The sequence below is a fragment of the Chenopodium quinoa genome, unplaced genomic scaffold (assembly GCF_001683475.1).
Source record: "Chenopodium quinoa cultivar QQ74 unplaced genomic scaffold, ASM168347v1, whole genome shotgun sequence".
Taxonomy (NCBI): Eukaryota; Viridiplantae; Streptophyta; class Magnoliopsida; order Caryophyllales; family Amaranthaceae; genus Chenopodium; species Chenopodium quinoa.
This window is the reverse complement of record NW_018744167.1, coordinates 2652657-2673992: the sequence shown is the minus strand read 5'-3', so window position 1 is coordinate 2673992 and position 21336 is coordinate 2652657. Positions and strand designations below refer to the sequence as shown.

The 21336-nt window shown below is 34.9% G+C and overlaps 3 protein-coding genes across 10 annotated transcripts; 1 reads left to right on the top strand and 2 right to left on the bottom strand.

Moving 5' to 3' along the window:
- Nucleotides 1-144: 144 nt before the first annotated feature.
- On the bottom strand, nt 145-7390 carry LOC110693928 (G-box-binding factor 3-like). 7 transcript variants are annotated; one of them, XM_021871102.1, is made up of 14 exons: nt 6341-7388; nt 6145-6191; nt 5404-5463; nt 5056-5138; nt 4801-4845; nt 4528-4623; nt 4312-4386; nt 3741-3916; nt 2592-2646; nt 2470-2512; nt 1973-2091; nt 1111-1188; nt 888-1013; nt 145-662 (listed from the first exon to the last, which is right to left on the bottom strand). In XM_021871102.1, the coding sequence occupies exons 4-14, from the start codon at nt 5113-5115 to the stop codon at nt 510-512; spliced, it is 1026 nt and encodes a 341-aa protein (XP_021726794.1). In that variant the 5' UTR covers nt 5116-5138; nt 5404-5463; nt 6145-6191; nt 6341-7388; the 3' UTR covers nt 145-509. The 7 variants fall into 7 exon arrangements, with proteins under 7 accessions (XP_021726794.1, XP_021726798.1, XP_021726793.1 ...); XM_021871106.1 differs by lacking the exon at nt 6145-6191 and having other exon boundaries at nt 2006-2091; nt 6341-7390; XM_021871101.1 differs by lacking the exon at nt 6145-6191.
- Nucleotides 7391-7730: 340 nt separating this feature from the next.
- LOC110693930 lies at nt 7731-13060 on the top strand. The gene is made up of 5 exons (XM_021871108.1): nt 7731-8357; nt 8949-9001; nt 10578-10742; nt 11905-12006; nt 12599-13060. Exons 1-5 carry the CDS (start codon nt 8141-8143, stop codon nt 12731-12733), a joined length of 672 nt encoding a protein of 223 aa, XP_021726800.1. The 5' UTR covers nt 7731-8140; the 3' UTR covers nt 12734-13060.
- A 195-nt stretch (nt 13061-13255) lies between these two features.
- LOC110693927 (hydroxyproline O-galactosyltransferase HPGT1-like) lies at nt 13256-20993 on the bottom strand. 2 transcript variants are annotated; one of them, XM_021871099.1, is made up of 12 exons: nt 20218-20984; nt 18400-18463; nt 17970-18019; nt 17681-17871; nt 17202-17265; nt 17043-17115; nt 16205-16325; nt 15436-15523; nt 15292-15342; nt 14728-14799; nt 14433-14545; nt 13256-13743 (listed from the first exon to the last, which is right to left on the bottom strand). In XM_021871099.1, exons 1-12 carry the CDS (start codon nt 20346-20348, stop codon nt 13718-13720), a joined length of 1044 nt encoding a protein of 347 aa, XP_021726791.1. In that variant the 5' UTR covers nt 20349-20984; the 3' UTR covers nt 13256-13717. The 2 variants fall into 2 exon arrangements, with proteins under 2 accessions (XP_021726791.1, XP_021726792.1); XM_021871100.1 differs by lacking the exon at nt 13256-13743 and having other exon boundaries at nt 15455-15523; nt 20218-20993.
- Between the last annotated feature and the right edge of the window lie 343 nt (nt 20994-21336).

Here is a 21336-nt window from a genome sequence, read left to right as displayed (position 1 = left end):
AAAGCTGATAACCATCCCTCATATAGTCAGTATTGTGAATTCCCTCAGTCTATTATTTGTCCTTGTGAAGACAAAACACGCACCATCTATCCCTCCAATGGCGCGATAAACCTTACATTAGTTACAACATAGACTAGTAAACTCTTCGCAGGCACAATACAATATCCAAAAAATTCATTCAATTAGTGATTAGTTTATGAAACAACCCACGAAAAAAAAAATTGTCTACCAAACTGGATACAATTTTGTTTACATCTAAAAGAACACACAACATGACTACAAGTCTACAACATTGTGACTACATAAACTCTAAAAACCTGTCTATTTTGCTACCAACTGTTTTGTGCCAACTACTGGTCTACTGGCCATAATTTAAGGTCACAGTTCTTTAGGACACAACAAAACTGGTCCTTTGGTCAGCTTATATCCACGAGGTCTCTCCGGCTAAAAAAAAGGGGGAGGGGGGGGGGGGAAACGACTAGACTGAGTTATTTATACATCAACGGGTTTCATTTTTCTTCACTTTGCTCGTGCACTCCATTGGAGACCGGGTTGTTTACTCTAGATAGCAAGTTCTCAGTATTAATATGTGATGTCTCTTGATTTTCTGTCCTTTCAGAGTCCATTTCATCACTTTGTCCCTGCATAATCTTCAGCTTGTCCTACAGCAAAATTGAAAACAGCAGAAAAAATTATGTCAGAAAAGAAAATATTCACTTCTCTAACGTACTATTAACATTTACCGAGTTGGTGCCTGAACAATGCACTAATTTGTGGTGCAAATATACGAGTATGGGTACACCATACACAATTCTGAATGCATGGTGAAATTTTTTCATAAAGTGAGTAATGGACAACAAGAGGCGACAAAGGATGAAAGGATTTACCATTAGTGAAGAATTTTCGGATCTCAGTTTCTCTGAATCTTCCACCAACTTATTTATTTCAGATCTAAGGGCCAGATTCTCAACATTCAAATTATCAACTTTTTTCCCTAATTCTTCCATTTCGGCCTGCAAAAAGTAGTAGAGATAAGATTTAAGGGATGAATAGTCGGAAAAAAAAAAAAGTAAGATGAAATCAGAAGCTTATTTGCTCATCATTATCAACCTGTTTCCTTAACCTAGATCTTCTGGCAGATTCTCGGTTGGATTGCTTCCTCTTCTCCCGTTTTAGCTCCCTTTCATCCTGCAAAAATATTAAGATACCAGTATCAATAACTTATGCAAAGTTCTTCGCAATTTCTTCAGCCAATAGTTACATGCTACATAAGAACCAAAGTCCAGATTTCAGATTTGAGCTGACTTTTACAATAACATTATCTCAAACAGCACAAATGCATCAGATCAAACGGAACATGACAGTCGCAAAATAAAAAACGCTCCTAAACCGAATACCCAAGGATGCAGTTTTATAGGAACATATACAATGCAATCCCAAAATTAATTCTCTGCTCTATCATTTCGACAGGCTCGAGTAAGCTTTCACTTGCCATTTCAAGTTTATTAATTACGGAGTAAAAAAACTTACTTTAAAGTTTAAACTTGTTTATTCGCAAATTTCAACAATAATGAATGCTATAGAGGTAGAATAACCAATTATGAAGGTAAATATGATACCCAAAGAATGGTGATTATAGCCAAATGGCCACTCACAATCTCCATCCAATTAGTATATACGAAGTAATATATATGTATAAGCCTGAATGACTCTCCTATAGGATACGTGTACATCACCAACCACCAACTGCATATTCATACTAAAAAATCCTTTCGAAACATCAATTAATGTTCCATTTCTGTATGAAATCTCCAACCACACCCCGCGAGTCTTACAAAGTATGTCAATGAGCATATCTGCATCTTATTAATACCCATATTCTTTGTATGTTCACTATCTGAGCAACGAAATTTAGTTAATTTAGATTTTCACAAGCATGGAGAAACATCGAAACATAATGCTAGTGCAGGACCTGTCGGGGTGCACAAGGGGCAGCAGAATTTACTCCATTTGCGGGAGAGCTCCCCACAGGATTCACAGAAGCCATTGGGATGCCAGGAACTACATTGTTCATCTGCATGTTACACATACCTTTAGCACGTGTAGCCAGACCACCAGTTAAATTAGTCAGTAATAGAAATACAGTAACTAGGGCACAAAAGACTCACTACAGAAGAAACCAATACACTTGATACACTCTGGTATTCCACATTCTAATTTCAATATCAAATAACAAAATGTTCCACGATAACTTGAGTATACTACCTCCCAGCAAGTACATAGGAAACTAATCACATTTTAATCGATACAAAAGTTAAAGGCAAACTATGTCTATTGCCGTCTTTTTAAACCTGAAGTAGTGATCATACAAATGCATGCCTAAACCATTATATTTCCGAATCTAATATTCAAACTTCATATAATTACTGATTATGTAGTTAGTCCGATAAATAAGTTAGAATGCATTACCTGTGTCTAGTACCCCATTACAACTTCTACTACTATTGTCCTCCTGGAATGGAAACATATATCAATTCAAAGCATTTATTAATGACATAATGAAATCTTACTAATAAAGGATGTGTCTTTACTCTTGCCGAACTGTCATAGCTTCTCTCACAAGAACCTTCAGTTCCACAATCCGTGCTACACACAAAACATGATCAAAGGAGTATTATTATTTTCTTCAGTAGATAGGATTTTTAGGAAGAATCATAAATGAGAAAGGTAATAACAGACTCAGACAATAGATTGGTGCTTTATCATCCATCACATAAAGAAAAGTACAAAGAGCTACCCCTCACCTTTCCTGCAATGCAAACAATTTTGGAGTCCTTCCTACATCGCAAATAGCAGGTCCAGAAACATGATAGTTTATGTCAAGTATATGGAGTGATGCAAGATGTACACACAAACAGACCTAAACTATCTACCTGTACATCAATCATAATGGATCAGGATATCAGCTCAGCACAGCCTGTTTATTTACTTATCTATTAAGTGAGTTAACTAAGCTATAGATCCATTTACAAGAGCTTGATATTATTTTATTTATTTTCATCAAACATCTTGCAAAATGCAGTGAATCATACTTTTGGCATAATGAGAAGCAATTTAACATTTTAACAATATTTTGAAAACCTTATACGTCCACAAATTCAAGTTAAAATTTAATGACATTTGCATTTTTGATACAAGTCATACTACTACTAAAATTTACAATTTTGCTTTTAAGAAATTTATTATCTTGGCTCATAACACTGCCCATATCTTGGAAATATTCTCTCGCTACCAGACTAAAGTTTTTGAAGAAATAGCAACTATAAATCAGCATTATAGTGCTGGGAATGATAACATTAATCTAATCATTCAGCCCACATCAGTAGGCTGTAGCCACTTCATACCATACGAGCATTCGTTTGCAATTGGCAGAAACATTCTCAAATGCAAGTCCAAATCCTAATTCTGGAAAGTGACACCAAAATGAGCAAATCTAACGGCAACCTGTGTATAACTATGCAATATGATTTCCTCACAACAAAAATCAAATGATTCAACTTGTTTGGTGGGACAGTGTAAATTTAATTACTAATTCTTTCTCTTAAAGACAGATTTTCTTTAAAGAAAGAAAAATAAAAAAAATAAAAAAATTCTATAGTTGAATTGTTCATCTCAATCAATTCTGATCCAAAAATTTAAAGCAGAAAAATGCAACACAAACAAAAGATTTGAGGGCAAACCTCAGTGACTGGCCACGGACACCTGCAGCTGCATCTCCAGCACTCTCAGCATTGGCATTGCCGTTGCCTGACGCTGCATGAACATCGGATTCTTTAGTCACCTTTCCAGAACCACTATCTTTTCCAGATGATTTTGTTGGAGTTTCTAAACTTAAGGGAGCTGGAATCTGCATACACTAAGATAAAGTAGCATCATCTATGTGCCATTCCTGATCTGGCTTTCAGAAGATACAAATCAAGCATTTGACTGCTCCTAATCAGGAAAACATATAGATGCGGCTCAAGAATATCAATATGGATGGTTTGGACGAAGATTAATCAAGTGATGAAAGAAATGAATAGATTTAATGTGTGTAATGACAATTTCTAATCCCACAAAGGAATATCGTACCTTCTATTATATTGGTCATTTATCCAAAATGTTAAAGCAGACACAAGCCAAGGTTGTTAAACACGATGCACATATCGAGCATATAACCTAAAAGATCTATAGATAGTGGCTCGTTATGTAGCTTGTCATTTATAGAAGTGTTTGATTGGAAGAGAGCAAGAAAGGGTGAGACAAACTCACAATAGGTGCAGCAGAAGGTCCATACATTCCTCCATGTGGATACATTGCATAAGGAGATCCATAAGGCGCCATCATCTAGCCAAACATCAACAAGACAGCAAAAGAATAAGAAAAAACAAAGTGATAAATAATCAAGTGTTTTTTTATAAAGATTTGGGCTTCCTCAATCATATAAAGAGGGGGGGGGGGGAAGGTGAATAAGGAGGATGCAAATACTTGTGGTGGTGCCCACATGTATGGTGGAACAGCATGTCCAGATGTAGCAGCTGGATTAAAGTAAGGTGGTGGCAAAGCTCCTGATCCATAATATGCCTACAACCGACAAACATCAATAACTCAATATAGCTAGTAGCAATATTCGCAAAAACACAAACTCCAAACATACTTTCTTCCAGCTTATAGAAGCAGCAAATGACACACACTTCTATGAAATGAAAGAGAGAGAGCAAGGCCTATAAAATAATTCTAGTCATCTAAACAGAATGTAACCTGAACAGCTGCCCAATCAGGATAAACATGAACGCTACTCTGTTCCTGTTAATTCAAACAGCATAAGAAGAAGAAGGAATGAAAGGTAGCATTAATTATAGGCTTCGTACAGTAGATTGAAAATTCCAAATATGTAATAACAGTACAGCTGTGGGGCAAGAAAGAAATTCATTCCACAACGGCATATAGTTAATAGTATTATTCAATAGTCCAAACATCACTAACAAATCTCCATCAAGCAAGACTATAACTCACACGAGGAGGAGACGCTGCTTTCTCAGATCTTGTTGGTTTCTCCCCTTCGCTGTTTCCCATGATGTATCCAAATCTTAAGAGCCCTGAAAATTAAGTTGTGATATGTAAGACTGCTCCTTAGAAAACTAATACGCTTTTCTAATGGGGTAAGGGGCGGAGTGCATAGAGAAAAAGAGGTAAGCATTGCTGCAAAAAGAATACCAGTATAATAATTATGTAACATTAATAACTTCCACCCAATCTAAACAACGCAATAAGAATTGGGTTTTCATAATCTTTGGTTACATCTAAAGAATCAATTCTATATTTAGTATTGGATATGCACATTAAAATCATCACCAACATTACCATTAATCAAGTCTAAACTCTAAAGCATGATGAAGGAGTCGAACAAATGCAGCCTTACCCCTGTGATCACAGAAAAGCGATATACATTGGATGAGTAGAGAATAACCACCAAACTATGGTTCTACAGCTAAACAAAAGAGAAAAAAAAAAAAAACAAAAAAAACAACACAATAGATAATTAGACATGCCCCTTTCGATTTGAGTCCATAACAATCCAAAACCCAAACAACAGTGAATCTCACTCCATGGTAAATAGAACCCAAAAATCAAAGAGCCTGAGAAACAAAGACTCAAAGTTGATTCAAATTAAATAAACAATAGTTTTGAGCTTCCAATAGGTCAAATCATCGAGCTTCATTTTGATTTTCACTTCCCACAATCCAACAATCAAAGTACTGATAAGATTTCACAGCTTTCTTTTTAAAAGGTACACAAGGAGCCGAAGAATGAACAGATTTGATCTCCGGTCTTGGGTACCGCTACAACTTGTTGACATCCACATCAAATTCTCTTATGTGATTTTACTTATTTTAACACATTCAGACAGTTTAAAGCCCAGGTAACTATAAAGTTTCAGCAATGATGAATGACTAAGGGAAATAATCATTCATAATCACGGATTAATCAGTAATCACTGCATCAAATCTTTATGGGAAGCCACAAGTCAAATAGCCGCTTTTTTCCATTAAATTTTTAATTTTCTGAATATAAATTCTAGAAAGAATTTAAATTAATTATTACCTAGTGTTCAAGTGGAAAATGGGGGCCCGCCCACAAGTGCATCAAAACTGAAATTTTAGGCAGAATTACTAAGCAAAACAAAACTTTATATTGCACTCAAATCACCAAAAATCAATTATTTGTAATTACTTGAACGCATAGAAAACGGCTAATTAAACAAATTGAAAAAGCTATAAAATTAAGTAAATTAACATACCTTTGAATCCAAAACAACAATATTCCTCCAAATTCACCTGAATGCAGCAAAAAAAAAACAGTACAATTCCCAGATAATTCCAATATATTTTTATAATTCTAAAGATGGAAACTTTATGATTAATTTTTTCTGGGTATAAAATAATCCTCCAAATTCTCTCCCTTTTTTTTTTCTGGGTATCAGTCAAAGATACAATCTTTACCCCATTAAGTTGTAAAGAAGGAAACTTTATGATTATTTCTTTCTGGGTATAAAAAAAAAGGAGGGAAATTTTGATGGGGTTTATGTTTAATTTGGTGGATTTAATAGAAAAATTAAGAAAATGGCATGGCGTTGGGGTGAATGGTGATGCAGAAGCGAGAAAAGAGGGGGGAATGAAATTGAGAAAGAAAAAAAGGTAAAACTTTGCCAGGCTATCAGCCACGTCAATGCCAATACACGTGTTTTGTTTTCCTGCTTGTTAAATATTCTAGTTCCTTCTTTTCTAGTTTGCCACTTTGCCCCTCTTCCCACCTCATCTCCCTCGTTTTTTTATTCTCTCCATTTTCTTTAACGAGAGCGTACCCGTGTAAATACATGAGATATTACATAGTATACTAATACGAAGTATATCTTATAGAAGTTTTTTGGAGAAGTTATTTATTTATTTTTATTTTTTTTTTGAATGGAGGGGAAGTTATTTATTTTTTTCAATAGAGGAAATCGTTTACTTTATTCTTTAGTATTTATTTGATGTCATTGTCGTTGAATAATAATGTACTTAACTACTTGTATACAACATTTTTATCAATCTTAATGAGTAAATGTGATCATAGTTCGGGTCGAGTCGGTGAGGTCGAATCCTAAATCAAAAAGATGTAATTATGTTGAAATGCATAATTATGGGTATATGACACTCCTTATGGGTGGATAAATGTTGATCAACTCTATCTAGTACTTAATTTGTATGCATGGTTTCTTTCAAAATTTTGTGAAAGATCTAGTTCTAAGTTACATGTAACACTTGTTTAAAAGTCGCAATATTATCAAAATACAATATACTACCTATTGGGAAAGCAACTCAATCTCTATGTTTTATTTGGCTTGATGCTACATAGACAATAACAAATATAATTTAAGTAGTACTCTGTAATAAACAACCACAAGAATACTGAAATTGACCAACCATTGTGATAGATCTGTTTGGCTTTATTCATGTTATATAAGTCACATTCTTATGTAAAGACTTGTGGAGGTCGTTACAATGCATGATTTGCAATATTTTTTTAGCAAAAAAGTATCTAAAGGGTGGATTTAATTCAAATTGAATAGCGTACAATAGTTCTCCAAGACTATTAAGTACCACTTCATGAGAATTAGAGTTTGTCTAGTAATTGAAGGTCTCACTTCCGCCCTTATGAAGTTATTAGTAGGGTTCAATTCTCAACATGAGATTGAAATTGAGATATAGGTTTTTTTTTTTTTTAAAGCAAAATTGAGAGATAGTTAATTATACTGTTATGTTTTATTTATTTATTTTAATTTTTTTTACAAGAATTACACTCTTATGTGAACAGCCGTCAAAATCAAAACAAATATGGAGTAAGAAACTTCCTCCACTCTTATTTGTTTCAAGTCCAATGAAATAATTCTTAAAAAAAATAAAAAATAAAATAAGTCCAATGAAATAATAATACTTTATGTAGAAATAGATCAGCTTATGATTCATCCCTAATTCTCAATCTTCACCTCCTTTTCTGTTCAAAATTTTAGAAATTAGGGTTTGAAATTGGGGTTTTGATTTCTTGAGGAAGAACAACAATGGAGTATGATTACAATTCAAGCAGGCAAAGAGCAGGCGTTTCACCCTACGATCCCCACATCCCCATGTACCAAAAGATGCCTTCTTCTTCTTCTTCTCAATCGCCTCATGTATCTTCTCTTTACCCTAAGATCGGTCAACCCGGTCAGCCGGTCATCCCTCCTCCTGCCCGTGCTCCTCCTTATCACCAATCTTCTGCCCCTCCTCCCTCTTCTTGTAAGTCTTTCTCTCTCCTCTTCTGGTTTTGTGTTTGATTTTGGGTTTTTATGTGGGGTGTTTGAAAATTCGTGAATTAGGGGTTTTCTGGGTTTCTTTCCTTTTGTTGTCTGGTTATTGATTTGTTGGGCATTGTTGAAGTGGGAATTGAGGTTATTAATTTTTAAACTTGGTGATGATAAATGGAATTTTGTGACTGGGTATGGATTATTGCTATGTTACACGGGTATGTGTTCAAGTGTCTGACTCGGCTGTTATTATGAATATTTTACATTGTTTTGGTTCAAGTAGAGTATCCATAGCCTTGTATGAGCGTTGAAGATTTGACACGGGTACTTGAGACGCGCGACTATATGAGTAACATAAGGTTATTGAGTTGATTGCTTGTGCCAATTGGGGGTATGAAAAGTGATATTTAATGAGCAGTTGTTTAGGTAGGTGTAGACTAGCATGTACAATTGATGTTATTGGCTTTTTGGGTGGTTGTTCATTTTGTATAGTTTTGTTTGTCCAATTTATTCCCGCTATCTTAGTTATGTTGATGTTTGATGCACCTTTGTTCTTACATCATGGGAGTGTTAAATTTTGCAGCAGGAACTGGTATCAGGGTTCAAATTAAGCCAGAATATCGGATAACTCCTCCTGTAAGTTCCAGATTTCAACTTCTATTTTACATCATAATTGATTAGGTTTTCATATGTCTCACCACTTGCATAGTCATTCCAAAAAGTATTATTAATGACATTACAATCTGTTGGGGGTCTTGGGTGTGTGTGTGTGTTTTAAGCATCGTGTTTTCTCTTCCTCCATATATTACTAATCGTGTTGTCATATTTTGCAAAGTTCCATTGAATGTCATTAGATAGGTGTATAGTGGTTGACAAATTTACTGTACATGAAACCCTAGAAATATACTCCGTAGTTAAGAAAATGACATACGAGATTTCTGATTAATAGGGTGTGATGGTGAAACATAATGTATCATGTTTAACTGTGGTGTCTATAACATAGTTCCCTGCAAAGGGATGGCGGTGAAGCTGGATTTATGAAATTAGAGCTGTTTCAGACATGAAACAATGCATTTCTTGATTGCTTACGGAATTGTCATGTTGTTAACAATTTAACATGCTCCTTAGAATTAGCTGCACTGAAAAGTATTTCAAATTATACTTGCATAAGCCTTAACAAGACATGGTCATGTTACTAACATTTACTAACAAGACCTGCCATCTTGCATATGGATATGGTTATTATAGAAGAAGGTAGAGAGGGGAGAAACTAACCTAAGCTAATTTTTAGGTTCAGAGTATAGATTGAAAGCTTATTAAACTTATCTTCTCTAATGGCTCAATTTTGGCATAAATGGTTCTAACTCGGTAATTCCTTAGACCATTGCCTAGAATAATATTGCTCGTCACTTTGTCAGGTTTCATCTAAGCTAGGGGAGATTGAGACTCTTGCCAGTTGTTGTCAACTAGTGTATAGAAGTGGCCATCAGAGGTTGTGGTGGATAGTGTGAGGCTAATTTTATGGATTACATAACCGTAGATAGAGGAGAGATATGGACTGGGGTGGTTTATGTTACATCAAATTCCCGTGTTATATACTTGACTCACTCGAGTGTATAATGTTAACACTTCATGTTGAGCCAGAAAAGTCCCTTTTTTTTTTTTTTTTTTTTAACAGAATGTTTAAGTTTGGCTATGTATAAGTAAAAAAGGAGAATATATAGTATTTGTGTTTTTATAGTATTAGAACCGGCTTTGTCTTTAAGTAGGCAGGGTTTCAGATTACTATTTATTAGTAGATTTCTTCTTTACCCCTCTCCCCTTAATCTTACTTCTTGCCCATTGGCTGTATGCTTTCTTCTTCTACGTTCATTATGTTATGAATTATGATAAAATAATTATTAATGTATGAAATTTCAAGAGTGACATGTCCATATACTTGTGTCTAAAATTATCTTACATTTTTAGAGCTCTAAATTATTAGAGTATGTGTATGAAACACTTGGATGTGTACCTCTTCATGAAACTCACATGCAAGCCTGTAATTTCTGTGACATCTAGACTTACTTAAATAGTAACTATCGATGATGGTAAGGGTCGCAAGTGAATAAGCATAAGATCTATTCATGTGGAGAAGTCACTAATTTTGTTGTATTTATCTTTCTTATATTTGGGAATTGACCTTTTCCATTTATGCTTTTCTGTCCAACAGCCTCAATTATTACCACAAATGGGAGATATTCCACGAAGTGCATTTCATTTTGATTTTGATTTAGAGAAGAAGATACTTGCTGAAGCAGAGAAGGAAAACCAGAATTGGAGTCGTCTTGCATCTGAAAATTTCCCATCAAGAACACCACAATCCATGCCATCAACGGTAATTTTATGTACTCTTGCTGTTTGTAGTTTAGATTGTCTAATGAAATGTGTAATGCTGTTTTATCAATCATACTATCTCTCCCTTCACACTGTTTGTGTTTAGTCTCAAAGTTTCCCTGCATCTAAGGACTCTTTAGTTTGTTGCCATAATCTGAAACAACCTATATTGAATCAGAGAAGAATAGATACTTTTATGTACTTCATGATCTTTATGTTTATTGCTTTAAAATCAATCTTAGTTTAGATCATACTTGTTGGCTCCAATTTTTTGGATTTTTTTTTTTTTTGTGTGTGTGTGTGTGTGCGCATACAATCAAGTATTGCAAAATTATTTATATAAGGTAACCTTAAGAATATTGTGTTTTAACGCCCTGGTGGGAACTGGATGATGATACTTTGGCACTACGGGGGATTGCTTTTTATACTTATGTTTTGGAATTGTGCTACTTGGTGATAGTTAAAAAAATATCTTTTCTCCGAGGGGAAGGAGGAGATAGACATGTTTTTGCTACTGGAGGCTGAAAGTGGAGTATGTCTGTATGAGTGGCTGAGTGAGGCAACAACAATACTGCTGATGCAGAAAAGTGAAAATTTGAGCTGGACGAAACATTGGATGTTATCGTCTGCATTCTGGGATAAGAAAAGGTTGATATTGTTGGGGATAAATAGGTGGCAGAAGCAAAAGTGTATATGTGAAGCGTGTGCAAATTGTGTCCAGTCTGGACTGTGTGTGTGCAACATTTGTTGATGCACCTTGCTTGGTGTTCAGTTAGGTGCTTTGATTTGAGCTTCTTTATAACATTTCATGCATACCATCTTTGTGTAACATTAATTTTAGTCTTTAATAATCCGTACAGGCCTTTTAAGTTTTTATGTGATTTTTGCAGTTAATAGCTAATCGAGATTCATATTAATGCTTGCTTAGTGTATGTTGAAAGATGTCCATAAAATGGCACTTCTAACCTCAAGGTATTATCTATGATTGCTTTAAAATGTGGTCTTCCTCCCCCTCTTCTGGCATAAGCTATAAGAACATCTATTCAGATTTCTGTTTTTTGTTAATGTCTCTAGAAGTTGAATTTTGCATTGTCAGGTTTATCCTCCCTGCTTCCATTAATCTGTTGTTTTGGAATCTAAATGGATGTAATCAACTCTTGTAGACCCCTGCAGCGGATCCCGTGGTGAGCAAATATGTTGCATCAGGCCTTAACCGAGAAGCAGTTCCTTTGGCTGTTGCAGCTTTCGGGGACAATCCTACTAAGGTGTGATTTTGCCAGTTTTTTATAATTTGTTGTAAACTTTTAGCTTATTTAGAAACTCACTATGTCATGCACTCATGCTGCTAAAGCACCATTGCCAATTTGCCACTTTGCTTCCCACATTCATTGTCCCCCATTATTCCCAAAGTGTGTTGGCTAGGAGTGGGTATGGTTGTCTTTTTCACAAGCCTGGTTAATACTTGCTTGCTTTGTCTATTCTGGATCTGATCTATGTACTGTATTATGGTAGTTTTTGATTAGCACTTGTCCACTTGCTTCTTTACTTTTTTGGGATTAGGTTCCTGGAAATTTGTGCTTCAGCACCTGCTGTTAACTAGAATTGATTGGAGCGCTGTATTGTCTGTATATATGTTTTCTTAGTTTGACAAGTGAATCATGATGCTCAAGTCTGTAGAATTAGGCTACAAGAGGATGCAGTCTTCTGCTCTTTCCTTGAATATGTTATTTGTTTCATGTTCCCTGGGACAATTTGAGTAATCCTTCGCCTTTCTTGGGTGTTTATATGGCCTGGTGGGTCTTTGCATTTTACTGTTAATTGCTAAGGTCCATTATTAACTTTGCTGTTCTCTTGCAGGTTCGAGATTTTGTGAATGGTTACACCCTCCTTCGAGAAATGGGGTTCGCGTCCAACAGTGTCGCTGAAGCTCTTCTTATGCATGACAATGATACAGATAAAGCTCTGGCTTATTTCCTGAATAGTTCGTCATAGAGCTCCTCATTGCTTCTTGCAAAATTCTCCTTTCATGTTGCCAGTAAAGCATTCTTGTGGGTTCAGCCATTTATAACCTGCTTTCTGATGTACAAATTAGCCAACTTGCGCTTGATGCAATTTCTGGCATATTGCTCTCAGCTCGTATACCAAAGAGAAATTTTAATATCAGTATCATTATACTGTATGTATAAATGCATTATGTTGCTAGAGTGTAGAGGAACTTTGTACCAGAAAATCTACAAGTTATTACTTCATATTTATTAATACGTGATGTCAGTATCAGATCAGAGCCACGATCATCATTTAATGTCTTCTTTTTGAGAACTGAGCTCTCTATCTAGCCAGTTGTCCTATATACTGAAATGATCCCAGAACACATTTGGTATTTCATGATGGATCTTGCATATTTCTGTATCAAAGTCAGCACTTTCCTGTCTTTTTAACCTCAATCATCTATCCGTCCTTTATACTGAAATGATCATATGAGGCGATTTAAGGGAGAGATGTTAAACAAGGCAATTAGGGAAGATTGTATAAAATTATCATTAAACTATCCAGCAATTAGAGAAATTAGTTTGCATTAAGTAAACATCACAAGAACAATGAGCTTTATACACAGAACTCAGTTTTTAAAGAGGACATCGCATCTAATACAAGCATATAGCGTGGCTCCTCAGTCCTGACTCCTACGAAAGAAGGAGAACAGATGCCTTAAAACATCAGTTTTGCAGTATAAACAAGATGTATGTATAGGCGAGCTGTGGTTAGCTATCACTCCCTATTCCTACTCATCTGTAGGCACTGTAGCTATCTACTCGGACTGTATCTAGTACAGTATAAAGAAGGCGAAGTAAGATATTTGATGTATTGTATATGGCCCAGGATCCAGGCATGGCTCTTGAACAGAAAAAAATTTGCTCTGTAGAAGAAATCAGTAGCTGTCCTCATGAGGTTGCAATCAGGAAAAGAACTTAGAAGTCTTCAACGAACTCCTGCACAAATAGCTCCTGATACAGAGAAACTATGTTCAGTAAAATTGTAGAGACTTTGAAGTGGAAGTATGCACCAAACAGTGGCTCTTGTAAAAAAGTGAAAATGACAATGAAATATGATTTGTAAGTATCAGTATTCTGGTTGCTTCATGATGGAAAAAATATATGACAATATCTGCAGTGGATTCAACAACTAACTGAGAGGGTCCAAAGGTCAAGATGTGCTTCGAGCCTTTTGAGTGCAGATGACCTTACCTGACAAGTAATGAAGTATAGAGGCTGCTTATGCAAAACCTATTGTTTTCAGGATAACATTGGTAGATACATGAGGATTCTAATTTTGTTGACAGCTTTCCAAGGGTACAATTACATGAAACTGTATACATTGCCGGTATTGCAGGAATTTTATTGAGAGGGTAATAAACATGCTAGGTTATAAATGGTATACCGAGACTTTAGTATCAAATCAGGATAGCATTAATATATCTGAGGATTCTAATATTGTTGACAGCTTTCCAAGGGTACAATTACACGAAACTGTATAAATTGCTGGTATTGCTGGAAATTTATTGAGAGGGTAATGTAGATACTAGGTCATTAATGGTATTCCAGGACTTTGGTATCAAACTAATATGCAAGCATAAATGTCAATATGTATATATAAGTAGTCTGCATGTTGTGTGTGAGAGAAATGAGAGAGGGACCTGAAGCCCACGACGAACAGCAAAACTTTTTTTCGTCAATGTGTTTGATATCGAGCCCAATAAACCAGGAACCAACACTGACATCATCATGTGCATAAGTGCGGAGCTTAGATCTGCCAAGGCAATGAAGTAGTAGACTGATAAATGGTATGTACTACACCAACATATTTACAATTGTAATAAGGAATGACAATTAGGAAGTTCAGATTGGGTTCCTAGTTGATCTGGAACTAAAGTTCAGCCTCTTGGCCTGAGGTCAATCAATGACGAAAGTAGAAACATAGAACAGACTCACCTATTTATCGAGACAAATTTTGCAAGCGCATGTGATATGACAAATATTTCACCAGAAGCATGACGAAAGTACCTGTTTGGACATAAGATGACAAGCATGAGGAGAGGCAAATTTATAAGGTAGCGTGACTTGTGAAGGCTATGAATCAAGATCGGGGGGTGGGGGGGTGTTGTAGCCACTACATGTAAAATGATGATCAAATACAGCTTCACATATAGTTACGGAAATCAAACAGAAGTTCCATTGTTTGGATTTGTGTTGAGGGAATTTGGTAAAGATGTCCTAATATTATCGCCATACTTTGAAAAAAAAAAATGGTTTAAATTCTGCTCAAGAAGATACAGGGTCTACACTAGAGTAGAAAACACTAAATGTCACACGTTGCATGGTAAAATAGTGTTAAAGAAGAAGCAAGAGAATATATATAGCCAGGCTTCACCAGTATATGAAGTGAAATGGCAGCGAAACTGGACTATTAAGAATAAGAAGTAATAAAGTTCCCCTCTCTCCTTAGAATGCAAACAATTTATCAAGCTAAGAAATTGAGTTATTTTCTGTACTTACGATTTTCCATCACCAAATTTCCACCACTCTGGCTCATACCATTTTTGGTTCCTGGAAGAGCAAGCATTTATGAAATCTTAATATTAATTAAGTTACATTCAAATAGTTCAGCTTTCATCATACTATGCTTTTGAATTTACTCACGGTTCAGAGAAAACTTCACCAGACTTCATACATCCCATATAAACACGAGGCTTATCCACATGAGCTGCAAGAGTATTTCCCAGAGCATCTGTAAAGAAGGAAGTTATGAATACTGATTAAATTATCTGATCCAGGGGAAGATTAGGTGAAATATGGGAGTAATCGAACTAAGGACCTATACAATATAGGATGGTGGTTTTTTTATTTAATTATTTATTAAAATAAATAAATTATCATGCCTTCAGAATATAAATGATTTAACATGCAAGTCATTCAACAAGGTCAATAAAACTACTAAGAAGGAAAACTCATTATGCGAAAAGTTATTTATAACTTACTGACTAAATGACCAAAAAGGGCAAAAACGAAGAAATAAACCAGAATGTGTATTTTAAATTTCACCAAGATAACAGAGTAAAACTAAACTACTATAAGTATAAATTTGGGCTCTAAAACTCTATAGAAAAAACAAAATGATCTCGAGGGGCTCCCTTTACATTTGTCTTGAGAAAATCAAGTCAAAGTTATAACCTTCAAGGCATCTTTGATCACGAGTTTAACCAGTCTCCTTGACCTTTCAAAACTGAAATTTGGGATTGGGGAATGCTTGATCAATAAAGAACAAAGCTAAGGTCCAAGTTATAAACAGAACCATGGCTATTAATGTGCAATTCAGTAAATAAGAAATTGGCACTGAGCTTCAACAGGCACATTTTCACACATTTTGGGAGGGAGATGGGGTGGGGGTGGTGGGGTCATTTGTACTTACCAACATTAACATACACGTCATCATTGACCTTTGCGTAAAATTCTGCTTCCCAATTGGAAGCATAAGCGAAAAAATACATTGTCTTTTTTGGTAGCTGTTTGGAAGTCTCCACATGGTCATTCTGTAAACATGAAGTGTAAACTCCAAATCAATAAATAGTATCCAAGAAAGTTAATAAGGTTGTTCACATATATACAAGTTATGTACTACTTAGGTGGAACAACAAATCAATTAGGGGGTAATATCTGTCACGGAAACTAATACAGGAGGCTAACTGTTATGTAAAATGGTTGAGGATGATAGATCACCCCAAACAGGGATAATAGGTTCCCCTGCCTCATCTTAGAATATTAATTTACTACAAGATAGGGGTAATAGGTTCCTCCACCCACTCACCCTGTGCTAACTTTTAACACCACCACCTCCACGCATTTACTACCCCTTAATATAGTCCCTAATCGATTCTGTTTCCCCCTATTTCAATTATCTTATACCAAGCATGGCACTAATAAGACAGAGGACATAATGTTACCTACAGGACATAATTTTTTCCAGAACATCTGAATCAATTAACATATAACATACACCTTATAAGTGGTTCGATGTTATTCTTCTAGGTATGTTTGCTGCCATTATGAATTTTATCATTTAATTCCAACCCCCTCACTGAAAATCCACTCAATATTCTGTGATAATTTAATAATGTGGTAAAAAAAAAAAAAAAGAAAAAAAAAAAAAAAAGAAGAGAGCAACTCCAGAAGCCAAACATCAGAATTTTAATCAAACATAAGGGAATGAGAATGGAGTTTGATTAAGTTTCTAAATGTCGGATACATACAAGGATAATGAAATCATTGTTCTGTCTGTTCTCAATGTCAATCTCCAAGTCTAGACTATCTCCACGATTTTCGCTGCAAATCAAAAATAAAATAAAATAAAATCAGTTCTTTATCAATCATTGACAAATCAAATAAGGTAAAAATGAACAAGTGAACACCTTCTTCCAACAACAAACCGAGCAACAATTCCCTTCTCATTCTCCATCATCTTCAAAGCAGCACCTATACAACATCGCATTAATCAGCCAAGAAAAAGGCCAAGAAAGAAATCACCACATCCCAAAGGAAGAGATATTCATATAATCAAAGTAGTGAAGCTAATAACATACTGAAAAAAGATAAAGGCCAATATATCAACTATTCAAACATAAGTTATAAGATTAAAGATACACAAGGACCATGATTTCGACAGAAGATAGCAAGTTAACAGGCAAGCATTTTGTGGTGAATGTTCTATAATGTCAAGCACTAAGCCTCAGGAGATTAATTCATATACCATTTAATTATGCACCCACCATTGGCTTTAATTCCAATACAAATCATTCTAATAGTTAAAATCATAACCCCAATCTCAAGACCTTAGTACCTTACTACAACATTCCACTTGAAATATTCCTATTATGTTAACAACTTTTACCTGTTCCCATCCATGCTTTGCGAACCGCATCTCTCTTATTTTTGCGGCCAAAACTTGTCAATATCCCTATTATAACCAGCGGCCTTTTTTTAGGTTTATCCTTGTCAATCCCATAACGTTTTGGAACAAAACCTTCTTCTTTAGCAGCAGCCAATTCCATCTGAAGAGCTGAGAGTTTCTTCTGTTGTTCCCTAACAACCAGAATTTTTAATGTTGAAACTTGAAAAGGAAACCTTAATCACAATAAGATAAAGTTAAATGTTATAAGGCCAAGATGAATATAAATCACCTGCAGGCTATGACTTTCAGTGAATCATCAACTGAAATGGCACTTCGCCCCTGTCAAAAGAAGCACATTCATCCGATTATATATCTTGCACAAATGAGAGACAGACGATAATTCCATTTACACGGGAGATCAGAGCAGGAAGAACCATCAGGTACTGCAATACCTTAATATCAGATAGAGAGATGATGCAGAAGAAAGTATTGTGGAATTTAATTAAACTACAAGTAGTTAATTGGCAATAAGACTACATTTACTATTACTATTAACCACCAGCACATATGGATCCTTTTATTGGCTAGGAAAGTTCATTTGTGCACAAATTTGGACCAATAATCACTCTACTGCATGATATATAACATAAGCACATAAATATGAAGTATATAAATTGTTCAACATAAAGTAAATGAATCGTACAGAGTATTAAACTTACTTGACCTGTTATTTTGTCAAGCTCATTAATGATATAAACCCTATTCTGTGCATCCTGCCACAACCTGTCACAGAAACAGTTAATCAACGTGGATCAAACCATAAGAAGTCAATATCAATAACTAAAACCACAAAATCAAAGAGTTAACAGCTAATGTCTCATCCGATTGGAAGAGGGACATACTCTCAGCTAATTTCTATCATAGACATCTTCTCTTAGCCTTTACCTTATAGATACATCAACTTTATTACTAGAATCTTACTTTGGTCAAGCATTATGACTACGGCCATGTTCAGTTCACTTGATCTAAATAGAATCAGTCTTATCTGATCTAATTTCCAAATTTCACTAAACTTTGACTTTATTTGTACACTAATCCTTAAGATAGGATATTGCCCACTGAGGTGTCATTGGATCTGTATTAATGAGTACTTTCCAAACATGACATTTTCATAAAAATTTTAAAATTAAATATATGTAGCGATAAGCCGATAAGTAAACACCATAAAAGATTGAGCGTGATATAATCTGATAATTCCTTAAATAAGCAGATACTGTACACTAATCCTTAAGATCCAATATTGCCAACTAAGGTGTCATTGGATCTGTATTGATGTGTACTTTCCAAACATGACATTTTCATAAAAAAAATTTAAATTAAATATATGTAGCGATAAGCCGATAAGTAAACACAATAAAAGATTGAGCGTGATATAATCTCATAATTCCTTAAATAAGCAGATACTGTATTTGCTTAGATGAGCTAACTTGAACATAGCCTTCATTCTACAATTTGTTTGGGGACTATGGAGTATGGACGCATTCATTCAGCATTGAAGAAGGATTATGGACATAAAAACTTTTTTTCCAACCTTCAGAAGAATTCAACTTCTCTCCAATCAAAAAGAGTTTTCTTTTTCAAACCAAAACTTTAAGCCTATATTTGTTGAAAGAATTTTTTTGATAAAATACCTTTCAAGGAAGGTGACCACTTAGCAAAAGTGTTTAATTTATAAACCATATTAATTAGTTAAGCAGATTACACGAAGATGGCATTACACTCCATATACACTCCTGTACAAACTGTGGAACTTGAAGAGAGTTCCTTCTTCACCCCTGAACCATATTATGCTCCCTTTGCCCCTATATAATAGACCACACTCCATCATCTTTACCATATCACAAGGTATTCTTTTCTTAAGATTATCATTAATGTAATACGGACAAGCTTTAAGTTTTCTAAACTCAATTCAGAGACTGAATAGTATTTCGGAAAAACCAAAACACGGTTAGAAATGTGGCCTATTAGCTAAAATCCGAGGGAGTATTATGCACCCATGTACCAGTGATTCACTGTGTACAACATTCGTATTCATTATGTACAACATTCAGATTCATTTTTATTTTTATTTTTTAATTATACAATATCGTTATATGCAAGTTCATTTAACAAATGTTCAAAACTTCAAATTGATTTTCTGAAACATACAAATGTTCAACTTAAAATCAAATAGACGATCACACTCCATTTCAAGAAAAATCTCTAATTTCAGCAATTTTTCTAGTAATAACCTAAACTCAACATTTCCCAACTACTCTACTGCAAATTATGCAAAACAAAGATCAGATATGTTCTTTGATTTTTAGCTTTCGACAGTACAATGCGCATCATGCTCTCGAGTATAAGATCTAATTCAATTTCCAATCACATTAACAATCGATCATCCCAAAAATTAATACAACAGTCATCACCAAAAAAAAAAAATCAAAACAATAGAATCGAAAAAAATTACAACAAAAAGCAATGAAATGACGAACCTTCCGGCGACATAGAACGAAGCAATGGTGGCTAACATGGTGAGCATAAGAAATGAAATTCGAGATCGAAGCAGCGTATTATTACTGCTACTTGAAGATGATAACCTTTGATTTGATCCTTTTCTTTGCATTTTTCTCTCTATTCGTTATTCAACCCAGAAAAATTAGGGTTTTTTTGCTGTGAAATTGATGAAGATCGAATTTCAGGTTCAGAGAGAGAAAGTTAGAGAGAGAGAGAGTGGAGGAGAGAGAATCACACAGGTTTCAGCGCAAGGTCCATGAACACTGAACTGAAAGAGAGGAAGCCATTTTTGGTAATATGAAATGGCAAATTTGCCCTTCAATAATTGGATGAAGCATGATTTTGTACTACGTAATTTTGGATCTTGATGATTTGATTTGGGCCTTTTGGAGGTTGGATAAATTGACAATTTTAGAGCTAATTATGGGTTGGGTCGGGTTTTGGAGAAATTGTTCAAGTATCCAACTCATAATTTTTTTTTTTTTTTTTTTTTTTTTTTTTTTTTGCAAAGGGTTATTACAAACAATATTCATACTCATTTAATAAATGAACTATGTTAATGATCCAATCAAATGTGCGATTTGCTTCCCAATAGATATGATAAATACTTCCAATCTCCAAATGTAAGTAAGGAGATAGTGTGTGTCTTCGATAGCGTGAGGACTATCCAAATTCCTTTGATTGGATTAATGGTGGTAGATTATCACTTGCCGCAATCTGAATATTTTGAATAGCTCGTTAAAGTGCTAGTTGGTGTTCTTGAGGTTGAACGTGCATGCCTTAGCTTAATGAGGGTTCTGCAAATGACCCTGATGATCACTCTTGGCGTTGTTGAGTATGTGGAGTCATGTCTTCCAATATGTAAGGATGTATAATGTGGAATGAATATAAGGCGAAAGGTCATGGGATAGATCTTGAAATGAGAGATCTCATTGGGGAAAAGGTAACTATGAGACTTTTTTGATGCAACTCATTGAACACTTGGTGGTAAACCCTAAAAATGTCAAAGTTTTCATTGTTGAAAAATATCGAGATGAGCCAATTTGATCTATGCTAAATATAATTTGTAATTGAGCCAACCTTATGAGAGTCAGACA

Bases quoted from the DNA above. Each gene is read 5' to 3' on its own strand.
- LOC110693928 (XM_021871104.1), bottom strand. From the start codon at position 5,115: ATGGGAAACAGCGAAGGGGAGAAACCAACAAGATCTGAGAAAGCAGCG. The intron at 4,387-4,527 runs GTATTTGCATCC...ATGTTTGGCTAG, and splicing joins ACATGTGGGCACCACCACAA to ATGATGGCGCCTTATGGATC. The intron at 3,917-4,311 runs GTGAGTTTGTCT...ACTTTATCTTAG, and splicing joins GACCTTCTGCTGCACCTATT to TGTATGCAGATTCCAGCTCC.
- LOC110693930 (XM_021871108.1), top strand. From the start codon at position 8,141: ATGGAGTATGATTACAATTCAAGCAGGCAAAGAGCAGGCGTTTCACCC. The intron at 10,743-11,904 runs GTAATTTTATGT...CAACTCTTGTAG, and splicing joins CACAATCCATGCCATCAACG to ACCCCTGCAGCGGATCCCGT. The intron at 12,007-12,598 runs GTGTGATTTTGC...GTTCTCTTGCAG, and splicing joins TCGGGGACAATCCTACTAAG to GTTCGAGATTTTGTGAATGG.
- LOC110693927 (XM_021871099.1), bottom strand. From the start codon at position 20,348: ATGCAAAGAAAAGGATCAAATCAAAGGTTATCATCTTCAAGTAGCAGT. The intron at 17,872-17,969 runs GTGATTTATATT...TCTGGTTGTTAG, and splicing joins CTGAAAGTCATAGCCTGCAG to GGAACAACAGAAGAAACTCT. The intron at 17,266-17,680 runs GTAAAAGTTGTT...GATGTTGTATAG, and splicing joins CAAAGCATGGATGGGAACAG to GTGCTGCTTTGAAGATGATG.